At 37.6% G+C, this 19,239-nt stretch overlaps 1 protein-coding gene and 1 long non-coding RNA gene across 9 annotated transcripts in view; one reads left to right on the forward strand and one right to left on the reverse strand.

The window, feature by feature from the left end:
- sls (sallimus) overlaps positions 1-19,239 on the forward strand; it is an 85,252-nt gene that overhangs the window by 11,422 nt on the left and 54,591 nt on the right. For 7 of the 8 annotated variants that reach the window (XM_067354344.1, XM_067354351.1, XM_067354318.1 and 4 more), the window contains 19 exons: positions 176-577; positions 826-1,048; positions 1,217-1,389; positions 1,813-1,952; positions 2,081-2,597; positions 2,724-2,867; positions 2,941-3,192; positions 3,273-5,974; positions 6,100-7,102; positions 7,215-7,613; positions 7,692-8,211; positions 9,343-9,514; positions 9,625-9,811; positions 11,460-11,799; positions 11,882-12,602; positions 12,935-13,273; positions 13,362-13,518; positions 13,610-13,776; positions 13,867-13,996. In XM_067354344.1, coding sequence (XP_067210445.1) covers positions 176-577; positions 826-1,048; positions 1,217-1,389; positions 1,813-1,952; positions 2,081-2,597; positions 2,724-2,867; positions 2,941-3,192; positions 3,273-5,974; positions 6,100-7,102; positions 7,215-7,613; positions 7,692-8,211; positions 9,343-9,514; positions 9,625-9,811; positions 11,460-11,799; positions 11,882-12,602; positions 12,935-13,273; positions 13,362-13,518; positions 13,610-13,776; positions 13,867-13,996 — 8,688 coding nt within the window. The remainder of the gene's footprint in view (positions 1-175; positions 578-825; positions 1,049-1,216; positions 1,390-1,812; positions 1,953-2,080; positions 2,598-2,723; positions 2,868-2,940; positions 3,193-3,272; positions 5,975-6,099; positions 7,103-7,214; positions 7,614-7,691; positions 8,212-9,342; positions 9,515-9,624; positions 9,812-11,459; positions 11,800-11,881; positions 12,603-12,934; positions 13,274-13,361; positions 13,519-13,609; positions 13,777-13,866; positions 13,997-19,239) is intronic. The other variant, XM_067354329.1, reaches the window with a different exon arrangement.
- On the reverse strand, positions 17,045-18,405 carry LOC136999784 (uncharacterized). Its single transcript, XR_010890106.1, has 2 exons — positions 17,975-18,405; positions 17,045-17,195 (listed from the first exon to the last, which is right to left on the reverse strand). It is a non-coding gene; the product is annotated as an uncharacterized lncRNA (long non-coding RNA).

Consider the following 19,239-nt stretch of genomic DNA (forward strand, 5'->3'; position numbering starts at 1 on the left):
CGAATGTAGCTAGTACTGGTCGATTTCGTTGTTGTGCAATTATCTGCTTTATATATATTGTTACATCAGTATCGATATATTTATAATTTTGTTTGTACATATTAAATTTTATTTGGAATTTCTCCCTTTCTTACATCGCTTAAAGCGCTAAATTAAACAAAAGTCATTTTTTTAGCCCGGGCATCGATTATTCGCGACACACAGCATGAGAGCGCGTTGAAAAAGATACAATATCTCGAAGACGATTCGAGATACAAACGCGTGGTTGAAGAAGATGCGATCATCGCCGAGAAGCCCGCTTTTGGACGACCGCTAAAGAATATCGAACATCTCCCGGAAGGCAAAAACGCTCATCTCGAAGCTACATTGACACCTGTGAACGATCCGACAATGGTCGTCGAGTGGTTCAGAGACGGACGTCCCGTTCCTCAGGGACACAAATTTAAAACAACCTACGATTTTGGATACGTCGCTCTCGATATTCTTTACGCTTACCCTGAAGATTCGGGTACTTACATGTGTAAAGCGAGGAACGCCGTTGGCGAGGCAGTCACTACGTGTGTGATTAGCATAGATTGTAAGTAATACTTTATGCTTTATTCACTCATTAGTTATACTATCTTGATAAACATCTATTACAATGTCTCTTTTCATAAAATTTAAACATTTGAAACAAATGAAAAATGCGAGATAAAACGAGAAATGCCAGATAAAACAAAAATATCTTTGTACTTCGCAAAATTGATAAGTGTAAACGAATTTTAAATTATTAATTCGACATATATTTTAATAAAAACGTAAACGTAAAATTATTTCTGCAAATAGCAAAACAAGGCTTATACCTTGATACTTTGGATGCTCAACGTCTGCAAAAGATTCGAGAATTGGAAACTGTCGAAATCAAAGAAGAGGTTGAAAAGGAGGTTATTCATCAAAAACCTGTCTTTTTAACGCCGTTGAACAATCTGGATCACCTCAAAGAAGGCGAACATGCTCATCTGGAATGTCGTGTGGAGCCAATTAACGATCCAAACTTGAAAATCGAATGGTATTTTTACAAATAACACTACGTCATGTTATAATAGGAAAAAAATTATTTTGTGCTTTAAAAGTTTAAATATCCAAAAATTAAGATAAAAACAATACAACAATGACTTCGATATCTTTACTGAATAATCAAATCGATTAATTGATTAAATTTCCTTGCACTTAATAGGTTTGTCAATGGAGTCGCGATTAAAACTGGTCATCGCTTCCGTACTACACACGATTTTGGCTATGTGGCTCTTGATATCCTTTATACTTATCCCGAAGATTCGGGTACTTACATGTGTAAAGCAACAAATTTGGCTGGCGAAGCCGTTAACACCTGCACTATCAAAGTTGGCTGTAAGTATTCAATATCATGTTGCGTAATATTCATACACATTAATCTTGTGTTAATGCATATTATTCCTCATAATTATTAGCAAAAAACAGACAATACCCAACATTCAATTTCCCACCTGTGAAAAATTCAAAAACATTTATTGGCAACGATAAAATTCATCGCAAAGAAAAAGACCATCTGTCGAATGACCGGCGTCGCTTTTACAAAGAAGATTTTGGTTAAAATTTATATATAAATAATGGCTTCAAAAAATGGCTATTGTAATTATTACACATAATATTCTGAAAAACATGACTGTAACTTCCCGAATCAAGTTTTAGCAAAATTGGATTTTTTTAATTCAAGAAAGCACGCATTGTGCTGGTAATAAAAACTCAATTATTGGAAAAAAAAACAAAATAATTATATCATTTTTATTTTAGCCCGACGAAGTATTCTTTTGGACACTCAACATCCCGATGGCCTAGAAAAGATTCGAGAGTTAGAAGCTCAGGGTCATCCTGCACGATTAGAAGTCGAAGAACCGATAGCAACACCACCAAGATTTGTCACTGAGCTTAGGGTAAGCGATACTAATAATAACAACGTATATTAAAATGTGACTATCTATTGTATAACGTATATTAATGTAACAAATATAAAAGATATGATAAATGTAGCAAGCAATAAATATAAAAAAAATCTTTGCAGGGCACAACCGAGGTATACGAAGGACAGACCGCTCATTTCGAGTGTCAAGTGGAGCCTTTGCACGATGCTAATCTAAGAATCGAATTCTTCCACAATGGAAAACCATTACCGTCGGCAGCGCGTTTCCACGTCACTTTCGATTTCGGATACGTGGCTCTAGACATTGGTCATGCCGTACCCGAAGACGCGGGACAATACTCTGTACGAGCGATAAATGCTCTGGGACAGTGTAAATCATCCATCGAGCTCAAAGTAATCCCGCGAGATAACATTATTCTGGATTCCCAACGACCCGAGGGCCTGGACAAGATCCGGGAACTCGAAGCTCAACAACCGTGGAAGAGACCGGATGTGCCAGAGCCTCAAACTCGGCAGCGACCGGTCTTCACTCAACCCTTGCAAAATATCGACAGCATTGCCGAGGGTCATACCGCGCATTTCGAATGCAGGCTCATTCCTGTGGGCGATCCTATGCTCAAAGTCGAATGGTTCAGAAACGAAGTGCCCCTCGAGACAAGTAAGAATCGTCAGATACGAATTTTCAATATTAATGCGCAAATAATGATTACACAATCATATCTTGCGAGTATATAAACGTATGACAAGTAATTAAGAAACTAATATTTGCTGTGATTCTTTTTAGGTTCGCGAATTACAAAAGTGCACGATTTTGGCTTTGTATCTCTGGACATCGCTCACGTACGTGACGAAGATGAGGGTGTTTACATGTGTCGCGCTTCTAATCCACTCGGTGAAGCGGTTACCACGGCTTCGATGAAAATCAAAAGTAAGTGATCTTATAATTTAAGCTAATGAATTGTCAAACTTAATTGATTAATTAATTAATTAATTAATAATAGGCAAGGCAAGCATACAACTAGATACTCAGCATCCGGAAGCACAGCGTAGAATTGCTCAGCTGGAAGCCAAGGAGGTTGGACGTCCTGAACAGCCGGAAAAGATCTTTGATAAACCGATTTTCACGCAATTACTAACCGGGCCAACTGAACTCTGGGAAGGACAAATGGCTAGATACGAATGCAGAGTTGTTCCTGTTGGCGATGCGAGTTTGAGATTCGAATGGTACATAAACGGAGTCGAATTAAAAATGGGTAAGATAATACGCATCTTCGATAAATTATTATTAATTATTATTATAGATATTTAATATTCGTTGTGCATTGTTATTTAGGTTCACGCTTCCACGTAAGTCACGACTTCGGATACGTAACGTTAGACATTCTGAAAGTCATCCCCGAAGACTCCGGAATGTATACTTGCAAAGCGATCAACAACGCGGGGGAGGCGGTATCGTCGATTTCTCTGAAAGTAAGAGCGCGTTCAGCCATCGATTCCGAGAGCATACAAGCGGACGCATGGCAGAAGATTCAATTGAAGGAAGCGGAAATGAACAGAGTGCCGGAAATGTTTGTCGACACAACGCCGCAGCAAGCACCAGTTTTCACTAAGCATCTTGAGAGTTTCGATAAACTGATAGAAGGTCAACATGTTTATTTAGAGGCGCAGGTGGAGCCGCGAGCCGATCCAAATTTAAGAGTAGAATGGTTCAAAAACGGTATGCCTCTTCAGACTGGAACCAGGATTCGTAGTACTTTCGACTTCGGCTTAGTAACACTATCAATCAACGGTCTAAGACCCGACGATTCTGCAATTTATACTTGCAAGGCGACTAATCTTTTGGGAGAAGCTGTGTCAACCTGCAGCTTGAAAATTTCCGATCGACACTGGTTATTGGGAGATACTTTGCATCCCGACGCTCTGCCGAAGATCGATGCTCTGGAGCAGCCTCAGATAACTTCTACTGAGCAACCGGAACCTATTTACGAAGAACCGGTGTTTATCACTCATTTAAACAACGTGGAATGCATCGAAGGCGATAACGCTCACTTCGAGTGCAACGTAGAACCATCGAAAGATCCAACAATGAAAATCGAATGGTTCTTAAATAGTAAACCTTTACCGACCGGCGCGAGATTTAAGAGCACTTATGATTTTGGCTATGTGGCTTTGGATTTGAATCACGCTTACGAAGAGGATTCTGGCATAATTACCGTTAAAGCGACAAACTCAAAAGGAAGTGCGCAGACGTCGGGTACTTTGAAGTGCACCAGCAAACAAAATATCTATCTGCAAACGCAACATCCACAAGGAGAAGCCGGACTTGAGAAAGTGAAAGAGGCTGAGGACGCTTATCTATCGAAATACAAGAGACCACAGGAAGCTCCTGAACACGAATATCCAAAACCGATCTGGACCGTACCTCTTCTGCCTGAATTTAAACTTGGAGAATCCGAACCGTTACATTTAGAAGGACAAGTCGAGCCAAAAGACGATCCGAACTTAAAGATCGATTGGTACTTTAATGGAAAACCCTTAGAACACGGTTCGCGATTTAAAATGACTAGCGATTTTGGATTTGTCACTTTGGATTTAACAGACGTTTATGAGCGTGACTCCGGTATTTACACTTGCAAAGCATATAATAAAGCGGGCGAAGCCTTCACATCGACAACAATTTACTGTTCCACGAAGGAAAATATCATCGAAAAGTCGCAGCATCCTAAAGGCAAGGAGGGTCTCGAAGCAATTCAAGATCTCGAGGAGTCTTTGAAACGGCAAGAAGGTGTTCCACCGGGAGATGAAGAAGGTCAACCACCTATGTTTACGTCACAATTTGAGAATTTGACCAATTTATCGGAGGGAGAAATCGCTCACTTTGAAGCGTCGCTCATTCCTACTGGCGACCAAACTATGGTAGTTGAATGGTTCTACAATGGCAAATCTTTAGAAGCTAGTCATCGCACGAGGACCGTTTACGCTTTCGGCATGGTTGTCCTCGAGGTTCTCGGCACTAAAATCGAAGATTCGGGCACTTATACTTGTAGAGCCACCAATAAATGGGGTAAAGCAGAAATCAGCGTAGAACTGGAATGCATTGACAAATCCAAGGGACAAAAACCGAAATTCACCACGCATATTCAGTCTTTAGAAGGTTTGAAGGATGGCCAATCGGCTCACTTTGAGTGCACGTTAATTCCTGTGGGCGATCCTCACATGAAAGTCGAGTGGTTCCACAATGGAAAGCCTCTCCGGCACTCCTCGCGCTTTAAGATGGTCTCTGATTTCGGCTTCGTAGTTATGGACATCGCCGGAGTGATGTCTCACGACACCGGCGAATACGTTTGCAAAGCTAGCAACAAATACGGCGAAGATTATACAAAAGCCAAGATTAAATGCTTCGGCAAGAGCGGGGTTTATTTAGATTCCCTGCAACCAGATTCTCTCGCTAGAATTCGAGAGCTCGAAAGTTACAGCGGAGAACAACCGACTACACCTACAACTCCCGTCGCCGAACCACCGAGATTTATCACACAAATCACTGACATTACGAAGCTGGTAGAAGGACAATCTGCACATTTCGAGGCTAGACTGACTCCGGTGACTGATCCCGACTTGAAAGTCGAGTGGTATTACAATGGCAAAAAGCTTCCCCACGGCCATCGATATCGTACTTTCCACGACTTCGGCATCGTTATCCTGGACATTCTCTATTGTTACGAAGAGAACTCCGGGATTTACGAGTGCAGAGCCGTTAACAAGTACGGCGAAGATTCTACAAAAGCAACGCTCAAGTGCTTCTCCAAGACTAATCTTGTCTTGGAGTCGCAACTTCCGAAAGGTATGGAAGGCGGTCTAGAAAAAATCCAAAATCTCGAAGATTCGATGATACGTACGAAAGATGAGAAAACTGTTGAAGAACGTGGCAAGGCTCCAGTATTTACTGTGCCTTTAAGTAATATCGATGGTCTACGCGAGGGAGAAAGCGCGCATTTTGAGGCACGACTAATACCTACGGACGATCCAAAATTAAAGGCAAGCTAAATTGATTAATTTTTGTCTTTTTAATCTATTATAACATATGTATGTACATATTGCATATTATATTTTATTATCATATTATATTTTAATATCACATTGTATATATTCTTTTAATGCAGGTCGAATGGTTCTGGAATGGTAAACCATTGCGAACGGGATCTCGCTTCCGCACTTTCTGCGATTTTGGTTTCGTCATTTTGGAAATTTCTCCTATTTATCCAGAAGATTCCGGTGAATATAGTTGCAGAGCGACAAATGATTATGGTGAAGCAGTGACGACATGCACGATGAAATGTACGGGCAAGCGAAGCATTATTTTGGAGTCACAGCTACCCAAAGGTATGGAAAGTACAATCGATAAAATCGCCGAATTGGAGGGCCTTGTTCCGGGTCCGGGTCAAGCTAGTCCCGAGGATGATACCGGAAGACCGCCAGAATTCATCACGACTCCTTCCGACCTGACTTTGGCTGAGAACTCTCTTGCTCATTTCGAGTGTCGATTACAACCAATTAATGACTCTAGCATGAGAGTCGAATGGTTCCATAACGGCAAGCCTCTTCTCGCTGGCAGTAGAATCAAAACAATTCACGACTTTGGTTTCGTCATTCTAGAAGTCGCGAACTGTTATCAACGCGATTCCGGTTTATACACTTGTAAAGCCACCAATCGCCACGGCGAAGCCACGGTGTCATGCAAGCTTCAAGTCCGTGGACGTCAAGGTATCATCTTGGAGCCTCAATTGCCAAGCAATTTCAAAACCGGCACGGAAAGCATTCAGAAATTGGAAGAATCTTTATACAAAAGAGACGAGATTTTGGCGGAAGAAGAAACACCGAATCCGCCGAAATTCACTGTCGAACTTAAAGATATCGAAGTCGAAGAAGCTGGACCAAGTCACTTCGATTGTAGAGTCGAGCCTGTGGGCGATCCTTCCATGCGCATCGATTGGTTCCATAACGGCCGGCCCTTCGCGACAGGCTCTCGAGTACATCAGATTAATGATTTCGGATTTATATCACTGGATATGTCGTACACATACGCACGAGACAGCGGCGAATACGTTTGCAGAGCTACCAACAAATGGGGCTCTGCTACTACTAAAGCCACCATCACTTGCAAATGTAAGTTGCGCGACCAAATCGAATCGATAATATTTCAGAAATACACTACCACATTTGCAAATCGTTTTACGTTATTGTAATAACGTGTAATAAAAATAATACTTTTTTACAGCCAAGAAAACAATAGATTTCGACTCTCAACTGCCATCGGGAATGAGTGGCGAAAAGTTAAAAGAATTGGAGCGAGGACCGGTCTCTCAAGCCCCTGCACCGGAAGCACCGCGACAACCTCCTCATTTCATCACGCAAATTCAATCAGCGACAGTAGACGAGGGTGAACCGGTTAGATTCGAATGCCGTGTCGAGCCTAAAGAAGATCCAAATCTACGCATTGAGTGGTACAGAAATGGTAAAGTGATACCCGCCGGACACAGATACAGATCGGTTTACGATATGGGATTCGTGTCGATGGACATCTTGTACGTCTATCCCGAGGATTCTGGTGAATATGTTTGCAAAGCCATTAACGATCTTGGAGAAGACACCACTCGAGCTGCCGTATCTTGCAAAAGTATGCTTTTTTTTATCTTGTTATCTTTTATTTTAATTCTTCTTCTTCAAATTCCTCAAACAAATTTCTGTTTTATAGAATTGCCGAGCATTATTCTACAAAATCAAGTGCCAAAGGGTATGAAAAAATCTGAGGCACTAATGCAAATGGAAGCGACAATTAAAAAATATACTTCGGAAGTTCATTTAACCGAGGATGATTTATATGACGCGGACAAAAAACAGCCGCCTCGTTTTGTTACACAGATTCTGGATCAGACCGATCTCGTTGAAATGAATAGCACCAAGTTCGAGTGCCAATTGGCTCCCGTGGGTGATCCAAACATGAAAGTTGAATGGTTCTTCAACGGAAAACCGTTGCCTCATAAAAATCGATTCACGCCTATTTACGACTTCGGCTACGTAGCGATGAACTTTGGTTGGGTCTATCCAGAGGATAGCGGCGAATATTTATGCAGAGCCACGAATCTTTACGGAATGGACGAGACTAGGGCTATAATCAGAACCGCAGGAAAACCAGGAATTATCTACGAATCTCAGCTTCCAAAAGGCATGAAGAGTATCGAGAAAATCAGAGAAATGGAAGCAGCATGGCAGATGTAAGATTTTACTTTACGCATTGTCTATATACGAAAAACAATTTCATCGAATAACGTGAAAAGACTAGTACTAGGTGCGCAACTAAGTTTCCGGGTTTCACACATGAATGGCGCTAACGATACATGTAGTCGATATACATGTCTAAAGTTGTGTTTTTTTATTAACTTGGACATCTGTCAACAATAACCAGTCATAATACCAACACATATTGCAACGCAAAAATATTTTTTCTAACAATAAAGATGTCGAGTTTTGTGCCAAATAAACAGCATTTGCGGGAAGCTTTGCTTTTCTGCTTCAACTTGAAAGAAAATGCAGCTGAAGCACGCCGTTTGCTTGAGAAAGCCTACGGCGAACATGCACAATCGAAAACTACTTGTGAAGATTGGTTTAAACGCTTTAGAAATGGCGATTTCGACACTGAGGACAAGGAGCGCTCCGGAAGACCAAAAACATTTGAGGACGCCGATCTGCAAGCGTTATTGGATGAAAATGATACGCAAACACAAGACAACAACAACTGATAAATTTGAACCATGCATTGCTCGAAAAACGGCCAGAATGGGACACGAGACACGAACGAGTGATATTGCAGCACGACAACGTTCCGTGCCATCGCACTTCCATCGTCCAGGACACCATCAAAACGCTGAAATGGGATCTGCTACCGCACCCGCTGTATTCACCAGACCTGGCCCCTTCCAATTATCACTTGTTCCGGTCGATGGCACATGGCTTAGCTGGGCTACACTTGGCCAATTTCGAAGAAGTGCAAAACTGATTGGATAAATGGTTTCGATGCAAAGACGCGTCGTTTTATCGTCGCGGTATTCATGTATTGCCAGAGAGATGGCAAAAATGTGTAGCTAGCGAGGGACGATACTTTGAATAAACCGTTTTTTGTATTTCTCTTGAAATTTTCCATTTTGCATTGATAAAAAAAAACCCGGAAACTTAATTGCGCACCTAGTAAAATGCATAGCAATTATTACTACGTATATCTTAAAATACTAATTATTTTCGAAAAAAATAAATTATTTTTTTATTGATATATTTACTTGCCCATATAATAACAAAATTTCCGCAGTAACAAGAAATATTTTATTTAAAAAATTACTTGAATTTTATAGCGTGCCCGAAGAAGAAGGCGAAGAAGAAAAGGTACGTTCGGCGCCTGTTTTCGTGAGTAAACCAGAACCGGTAACCGTCGAAGAAGGCGACTGGTCTAGATTCTGCTGTCGAGTCACTGGACATCCAAGGCCTCGAGTTATGTGGATAATCAATGGACATACAGTAGTTAACGTGAGTTAAGAAATAATATGTAATACGCTAAACAATAATTTATTCACAGCGAACTTACTCGAATACATTTATAAAATTATTATATTGAATCTTTCCCTTTTTTTTCACAGGGATCCCGCTATAAATTAACGTATGATGGCATGTATCATCTGGATATCCCCAAAACCAGACAATACGACCATGGTAAAGTGGAAGTGATAGCAAGAAGCTCTGTCGGCGAAACACGTACAGAAACCACTCTAACAGTGAAGCAACGAAGCGACGACTACCGTGGTGTATTGAAAAATTCGCCGAGACGTAAGTTTGCGCTCCAACTATTATACACATATTCGCCCATGAATTCTTCGTGTCATGATAGAATAAAATAAAGAACTTTAATAAAGTAATAAATATATATATATACATATATAAAATATGAATATACATATATAAAATATGAATATGATATATGTATATATAAATGCAAGTTTAATCAACTGATAACTTTCTGTGTTATAAATATTGTATTACGAAGAATTCACGCGCAATATAACAATTTAAACGGATTACAACGGTACAAATATACCACATGTGAAAGTGAAAGAAACGTTTCCAATAACGATTCGCGAGAAACGAGCATAAATCAAAGTGTGTCGAGCAAACAAATCACAGTACATAATATATATCGATACGGCACATGCATTCCATTCGAATACAGAAAACACTCTAGACCATTCGAACATGACCGATCCCTTCCTTCCCCGCTCTCCAAAGCCATGAAAAACACCTCAAATCCAGCAGCTTCTTCTGCTTCTCCTTCTTCTTCATCATGGTTGGGAATATCGACGGGAGTATTAGAACGAAATCGTCTTAGATCAAAGGTATCGTATAATTGGTTTCTCACATCGATCATTCAGGTATGGAACATAATCCTCGGAAGAACGTTCGTATTGTTTTACATTTTATTACTGTCTTTTTTTTTTGTTTTCACAAATATAATCATACACATATATTGTTGCGCTGCAGAAAACGGGTTTATTGCTCATGTAATATTTTTTAATGTAATATTTTTATATCATTTTATCTATTCTTATTTTATTTTATATAAACTTGTATATATCTCTCATATGTATTTATTTGAAATATTTATTTAATATCTTGTCTGTTTTTGTATTGTAAATCATACCGTTTTCTTACCGCTTAAAGCAATTCGCTTTATAAGTATTATTTGCAGAAAATGCAAATATCGAGCAGTTCTCCGTATTTCTGAATGCCGCGCAATCAATATAATTTAATCCTAATTTCCTATCATGTGTTTAATTTGTTGTTTTTTTTTTTAAGATATGCATTTCCCGCGTTACCTATCCTTTTGGTGCCTCGCACGAAAAATAGCGACCGATTGAATGTTAGAATTAATTCGTTGAAAAAGAAGCAAAATTCGACGAATTATACAGAATTTCTTTTTTTTTTTGTTATTTTTAAATTTGAAAAAACCTTCCTATAAGACGAAGGAAAGCACGTTCGCAAAAGAAAAAGCAAATAAGTCTAACAGTGTTTTCTATGATATGATATGATATGATAAAGCAGAACAATTTCAAATATGTGTTAACCATGTGATGTTACTGAATTTTCCACATCCAGCTCGGTTCTTATTTAGGTGTCGTCGATATGTGTTGCATCGTCATTCACGTACTGTGTCTTAAATATCGTGGTTTCCGGTTGTACTTTGTTCTTCGGTAAAGGAAAGCGCAACATTGCTTCGATGAGGTGCATTCGATTTTTCAATAAATAGTAACAAATTACATTTTCCGGTAAAAATGTATGCGAACATTAATAATTGTACAAATACCTTATCGAAGAATGTTGTATTCTTTATCAACCAGTCGATATGTCCGCTCGAAGCATTCTCGTTTAAATCAAGTAAGAAACACACGAGGATATACAATGTAACATATTGTTTCTTCAGCCTGGTACGATTATGGGCTAACACAGTACCAGACCGAGCGTCAAAACACAGAATTGGAACGCGTGTTTGACGAACGCCACCAAAGCGTTTCTCAAGGTATCGGAATTGCCACGGAGCATCTTAGCCCGAAAGTTATCAAAGAGCCTCAAACTGAATGGCAGAAATCTGTCAAGAGCAAGAAGAATGAAGATTATTATAATAAATTGATGAATCTTGAGGAGGAACAAGTGCTCAAAGAAAGCAGATTAAGAGAGGCTTCTCATCAGTTCGCCATTCCTGGCGACAAGGTCGTTTCACATTCTTTAGCAAAGGGAATGGCTCAAAAGTATGAAGAAAATTTGTAAGTATTTATTATAATAAATCCTTGATAGAAATAACATCAGTTGATGTGATAATGCTAATTATTGATTTCTTATTATTAGAGAGGAACAACCTCAGGAACCAGCAGAACCACCTCCGAAATACGTAAAGAAACCGTTTGTTACCGAGATAGATATAGATACAGAACGCGTTAAAACTTCCGGAAAGTATCCTCCAGAACCATCGGAATCCACGGTTCATGGTCGCGAAGTTCACGTAGCTAAACAAAAGCAAACACAAAAGGAAGTGAAGGGCGATTTAGAAATAACGAGAAAGATTACAGCAACGGAGACTACAGAAGTAGAACACAAAGCAAAGACGCAGGAACGTGTGGTTCAGGGTCAAGTTAAACCCGCTAAACCGCCTGTCTTCACGAAAAAAATTCAACCTTGCAGAGCATTTGAACAAGAACAAGCCAAATTTGAGGTTGAATTTGACGGCGATCCACTACCGACCATCAAATGGTATCGTGAAGATTTTCCCATACAAAACTCAGCCGATCTCCAAATTTATACCTTCAGCACCAAATCGGTGTTAGTCGTCAGACAAGTCTTTATGGAAGACTCTGGTGTCTTTTCCGTCATCGCCGAGAATAGAGGAGGAAAAGCTAAATGCAGCGCCAATTTGGTCGTGGAAGAACGCCGAAGACAACCTGGACGGGGAGGCGCGGTGCCACCTAGTTTCCTATCCACGATCCAATCTACTGCTGTAGCTACAGGACAGCTCGCCAGATTTGATGCCAAAATCACCGGTACTAAACCTCTGGATGTTTATTGGCTCAAGGTAAAATATGCAATATATATACATTATACATATTCTACTCCACAAAAACTAAAGAACTTTTTAGAGGCTCAAAATTGAGCATTCTTTAATTCGCTCAGCAAAAAATAATCGCAGACAAAAAATTAAAAAAGCATTTTAAAGCTTGAAACTTGTACTTTCACATGATTTAGAATTCACTTAATTTTAAACACCTAAAAAATTTTCTCTTTTTTTGTGAAGTAGTGTATATTAACTATAAATTTGTTAATTTAAATGATAATTTACATATTTAAATGGTATAACATATAACAAAAAATTTAAATTGACTTAAAATCAAATGTTTTTTATTATAGAATGGTAAGAAAGTAACGGCAGATATTCGTTACAAGACATTGGAAGAAGACAACACTTATACGCTTTTGATTCTGGAAACAGTGCCGGAAGACACTGGCAAATATGAGTGTGTTGCGATCAACAGTGCTGGAGAAGCACGTTGCGAAGCGGAATGTGCCGTTCGCGGACCTCAATCTCCAACGAAAGTCGCGAAACCCACTACTCCGACAATGGAAAAAGCGCCAACTGTCCTGGAACCATTAAGAGATCAAACTATTAAAGAAGGAACTTCTGTCGCTTTCGCCTGCAGGATTACAGGAAAGCCTGTTCCTACCGTGCAATGGAAGAAAGCTGATAAGGTACCTAACATTACAATAATAACTCTGATTTTTATGGACTTTTCTTTGATAATTTCAAATAATTTTATTTGTTTTATCGCATTTGTAGGTGATTAAACCGTCAAAGTACTTCCAAATGCAGAAAGAAGGTGATTTTTGTACTCTGAGAATTTCTGAAGCGTTCCCCGAAGATGAAGGTGTTTACAAATGCATTGCTAAAAATCCTGCCGGCGAGGTCACGACATCCGCCAACCTCAGAGTTCTCGGTAAGAGAAAAGAAAATCAAGTTCAATTTTATTAACTTTCTCTTGATTAATATATCAGATAAAAAAATTAATATTTTCTATTTTTTATCAGCGCCTGAAACAACTGACGTTTTGCCAAAACTGACACCTCTAAAGGATCAAATAGTCGTAGAAGGACAGCCGGCTCAATTTAAAACTCAAGTGAGTCCAGCAAAACCTAAGCCGACGATTCAGTGGTATCGAGAGGGTGCCTTGATCCCGCAATCACCAGACTTCCAGGTATATATCTCGCTACTCATGATCTATTGTGAAACTATAAAAAGAAATTGAAACACGATACTAAAAAAAAAACATGATATTATTTTTCAGATGATTCATGAAGGCAACAATGCAGTGCTACTTATAGCAACCACTTACGAGGAGGATACTGGCACCTTCACCTGCCGCGCTACAACCTCAGCTGGTACTGTAGAAACGTCCGCCAAACTCATCGTCAAAAGTAAGAACTGAATCAAAGATACAGATTCGATTGCTAACATGATACGCGATTGGACTTATATTAGATCTCCAAGAACTGCCGGAGACGAACATATACGCGAGACAGTGGCATGATAAATTAATTTATGTATAACATTAGTAAAATTAATTTTCGTAACTAATCCCGTTAAATCTTGAAAGAGGTGACATTAACTCCTTTATCCTTTTATACGTCTCACACCGGTTAAATTTCTATCACACAATTAACTCAATATTACATAACTCTTTATCTATATCTCCGCATATATACATATATGCAGTACGGATTTGCAACTCGAAGAGATTGCAGATCATAGTTATTCATTCTCGAGTGTTTAATTGACCGTTCAATAACGCGTTGTACAGCGAAACGGAAAAGGATGTTGATGTATGAAGTTGATTATTGAATTTAAAAATTCTTTTAATACAATCATTATTAATATGCATCAATCTCTGCCTAATTCATTGCCTGTATTCATTGCGTCTCAAGTACAGCCGTCTCCGCGCAGCGCGAATCGCCGTACATATCCATTCGTATTTTTACTTTTGTGCTTTGTTGTTGTCTCCCTTAAAAACGTAACCCACCGATCTATCGCTAGATTTCTCAATTTCCACCTCAAACACCCTCTAATCAAAAGTGTCGTGCGCGCCCGGGGAGTTTGTACTAACTCGTCATGTTTTGAGAATAGCTGAGCGAGTGAAACGAGGAATAATTAATGACACTTGAGAGGCTATATTACAAAACTATAATACTCAAAGGAAATATTGTAAGACATATTACGCAAATATGCAAAGGTCGCAAAAAGGTGGTGCTGAAAAGAAGGTGTCTAAAAGCAATAATCAAAATGAAAATTGAAGCCATTTGTAATATGATTGGTCGGAACAAGCATAGTCCGAATCACACAAAGCGTGGACTGATGCCAATAGAGCGAAATATCATTTTAGTCCCATACCGTTGATTTTTGATATTTTGACTTTTGTCTCAGGACAAAAATGTGATTCGCAGTCTTTTTATAATAACCACTATCACAATTCTGTAAATAGGTACTATAATCACAAAATAAAATTTCGCGCAATATTAATCAATGGATAAAAATAAAAAAGAATTAATAGCGATGCAACTGCGTTGAATACGTAACTCGTTTACTCGTTCGCTGTAGTGTCAATGTTTATTATAAAAAAAAATATATATATATATCGTAAAGTTAAAAATATATATATATACATATCTATATACACTTACACACCATCTTCTCGCTACACATGTATCCCCACTATACTTATAAATATTCATTTACCAGAGAAATCATAGCAACACACATATATACGGATAAAGATACCGTCTAACGTTTTACTAATCAATTATTTATTATTGTACAATGAAAGTCGCAATAAAACCGAATGTTCTAAGTATGTCCAAGTCTCGTTTGTTGCCGTTTCAACAACCATCGCCTAATTATTAATATGTCTTTAACTTTTGTCGTAAATGACAATTTTAATGCGACATTATGAGTGCCCGATAGAAGAACCTTTGTGGCGATGGAAGATTCAGATCCAAGGTGGCATAAAAAATGCAAAATTATTAATAAAATATATTTTTATCAATTTTGTTGTACATATAATTTAAATTTCGTTACACTTGATACTCTATGATAAATTAAAAAATGTATCTTGGATCTTCGTAACAGAAAATGTTCTTCTGTTGAATTCTCCGAGAGATACGTATATCGCGCATGAAGGAGAAAATGTATAACTTGTGCGTAACATAGAGACAAATAATTTGTAAGAAAAGAAATTTCATTGTAAGAGCGAAATTTTCGGTTCTTTTCCTCGTTTTTCCTCCATCAAGTATCATGGAAGCATATAACCGACTTGATTAGCGTTTACGTAAGAAGCACAATGTTTTTAGAAATAACAAATCCGTAGTTAGATACGCGTATTTACATCGCTTCTGTCATGTGGCACACGATCCAAGTAAAAAGTAGATGCAGAGCCGTGTGCACACCGAGCTAGGCCCTTTTCTTAAGCTATTTTGGAGCACGTGATGTGTATTACATTACCTGGCTATATTTGGCCGCCGGCTCGGAACTCCGCGAAGATTCGTCGACGTCGGCCACGTCGACTTAGGTTGTTTGTGTTCTCGCTTAGAGACGCTTTTTGATGAAGTATTCAAAACTATCATGCAATCTTAATCTACATCAATTGGCTCTTAATGCCGTTATCTAATGAAATTAAAAGTTTATAAGTTAATTGTACGATTTTTACATCTCAAAATGCATTGCACCATGTCGCATGTACGCGAATATGCTTCCAGGATCTTTACATATATCGCTAATTAAGATTCTACTATTCACAAACTTAATTATAAATTCAACATAAACATCAAAAGCTTTAAATATTTATCTTCTACGATCAGTATACAGCCGTTAGGAATTTCAGAAGTTGACTCAAACAAATATATCCCAGCGAACATCTTTTTTTAACTATCTTTAAACGTCTAACTGGTAAAAAACGACTTTCTAAAATACTACGGCCTATTCTTTATATTTTAAACGCAACTCGTGAACGCCATGAGCAGAAAAAGAATCAGTGAACATTGAGCGACCTTGAAGATGAAACGACAATACTTCTCAAGAAAACAAATGGAGCTGATTCATCAAGGAGACATTCTTTTCCGTGGGACGTCTCTATCTTCGATCCCAGACTACCACCTTCGCTCGATGCTTCATCGCCAGCATGATGATTTCAGGAGAAGCTGGCAGAGGTAGTTGACTATTTTGGCTCCGTCCCGAGCCAGCTGCCAGTGATTCAACCATGCCAGAAATAATACGGGGAAGCGCGTGTCAGCGCACTTTGCAAAACGAGAGAAAATTATTTTTAGTAAACCAGCAAGTTGGAGTTCAAGATGTGCAGCATAGGAGGCTACTTTGCAATCGACCAATACAGCGGAAAGTTGATAATATCCCGATGCGATCGTACTTGACATAACAATTAAAAAATGAATGAAAAGAATGTGAATCAATAAGCTAAATATTCTTCCAGTGCTTTTTTAATTTCATTCATATTACTTAATAATTGTCGAACCAAAATATAGGTCTGAAGAATTGTCTAGCGAAGATTCGCTATTTAAGTACTTGAAGAATTGGCTTCTCTCTACTGCTTCACACTCTTCCTCAATCCTTCTGTGTGATTAGAATAAAAAATAAAACTTTTATTTACATTTGAAAATATAACATCGCAAATCGATAACATCATATTACTTATGTTATCATATTACTTATGTTAATTTATAAATTAATCGTTTATATAAGTTTATTCGATGATAGAAAAGACCGACGTATATACAATGTATATGTACTGTATATGTATATATATGCATACACATGTCTATACACATAATAATCAGTACATCGTAAGACATATCAAACAGTTATAAAATTTATAAGAAAAAGAAGATGAAAAACAAACACATGTCTATGCATTTAATGCTGCTTTTATTTTTAATTCTGTATATAACCATAGTCGTCACAAAAATCTTTCGTAATTCACCGAATAAACTGTATGTCATCGTGTAGAAAGTAGTAGATCACTGTCCCTGTATTCACGCATCTATACATAATCGTAATTTTTTTTAATTCTCTCCCGTTAAATATTCAACTGTAGATCAATAAGTCTTCGAGTGGTTAAATGTCTTAGCTTTTTTATTACTTCAATAATCTCTTATTACGTTAATAATTAAACAGTAACTGCACTTTACACATGATATTGACGAAAAAATGGTTGACAAAAATAATAATAAGGAAACATACTATACATCTAGAAGAAATAAAATTATATCTAATATAAAAACAGTTCAAAGAACAAAAACTATTTAAAATAAGAACAAATAATATTTTTAAGCATAAAACATTTATCGTTTAGACAGCTATTGAACAATTCACTGCTCAAAATGCGATTATACCTTTAACACGAATATTTCAAATGCACCACCTTTACGGCACCATAGCAAAGCGGATTCAAATGTGTCCAGTTCAAATACGATTGCACTTTGATTGAACACATAAAACACCTCGTTAGAACAATAAGAAATGTGCTTTTCGATCAAATACAACAAACTGTCAAATGTCACATTTCTTTCACGTTTGATTCATTTAACTGCAATGTAATCACCACGATATTATCACTATATAAACACACGATTTTCTCGATTTTCCTTCGTTCCTTCATCTTCAACTTCCAAGTGATTACTATGCGGCTAGATGTAGCACGTAGTAGGGGTATGCCTCTTGTACGTCAAGGATCCCCACCGAGTTACTCTGCGGGAGACTAACTAAAGGGAAGCTCGCAAACATCGCGAATTCCACGAACACGACACACGAGTGAATAGCTTGACTCACGCGACCACACTTAATATATATAATTTATTTTCATGACATCGTCTTTTTGTATCTATTAAAGCTAATAATGTTACGGGCGTCATTGTATTGCCGTTGTAACAATACGATATTTTATTGTATTTCGAAACCCCCACACAATTACAGATGACAATTTCTTTTCAAATTATTTAAAAATAATTTCAAAAATATATAAATCCACCCATTTTGCATTTTTACTGTAGACACTCTTTCATTTTTGCGTTTTGTGTATAATTATAACTGTAACTACCGTGTTTGACTAAACAACTATTAAACTTTAATTGATAATATTGGTATCAAGCAACATCCATATATATATATATATATATATATATATATATATATATATATATATATATATATATATATATATATATATATATATATATATATATATAAATATTTTAATCTTTTAGTTGCTCAATTGTTAACAATGTTAATAGCAAATATTATTCATGCACGATTAGTTGCTTTATTAATTAAAATAACTGGTACAAAATTATGTATGCTTTTAGTGATGTAATATCAAGTGTGTTAGAGCAAGTTAAAAATAATCTTTCACAAATTATTATTAATAACTCACAAATAATTCACTTTTCCAAGGTCAATAGTTTGGCAAATTGCCTCGATTTCTGCCCGAGAAGTTAAATTGGTCAGAATCCATTCTCCGTTATTTCACTGCAATCGTAATAGCAATTACAATTATAAAAAAAATATTTTAATGCATTTACATAATACCTATTATTAAACTCATATTTATGTAATTAATTCTAATTTGCTAAAAATTAATAATTTATAAATTTAAAAAATT

This window comes from Linepithema humile, chromosome 1 (assembly GCF_040581485.1).
Source record: "Linepithema humile isolate Giens D197 chromosome 1, Lhum_UNIL_v1.0, whole genome shotgun sequence".
Taxonomy (NCBI): Eukaryota; Metazoa; Arthropoda; class Insecta; order Hymenoptera; family Formicidae; genus Linepithema; species Linepithema humile.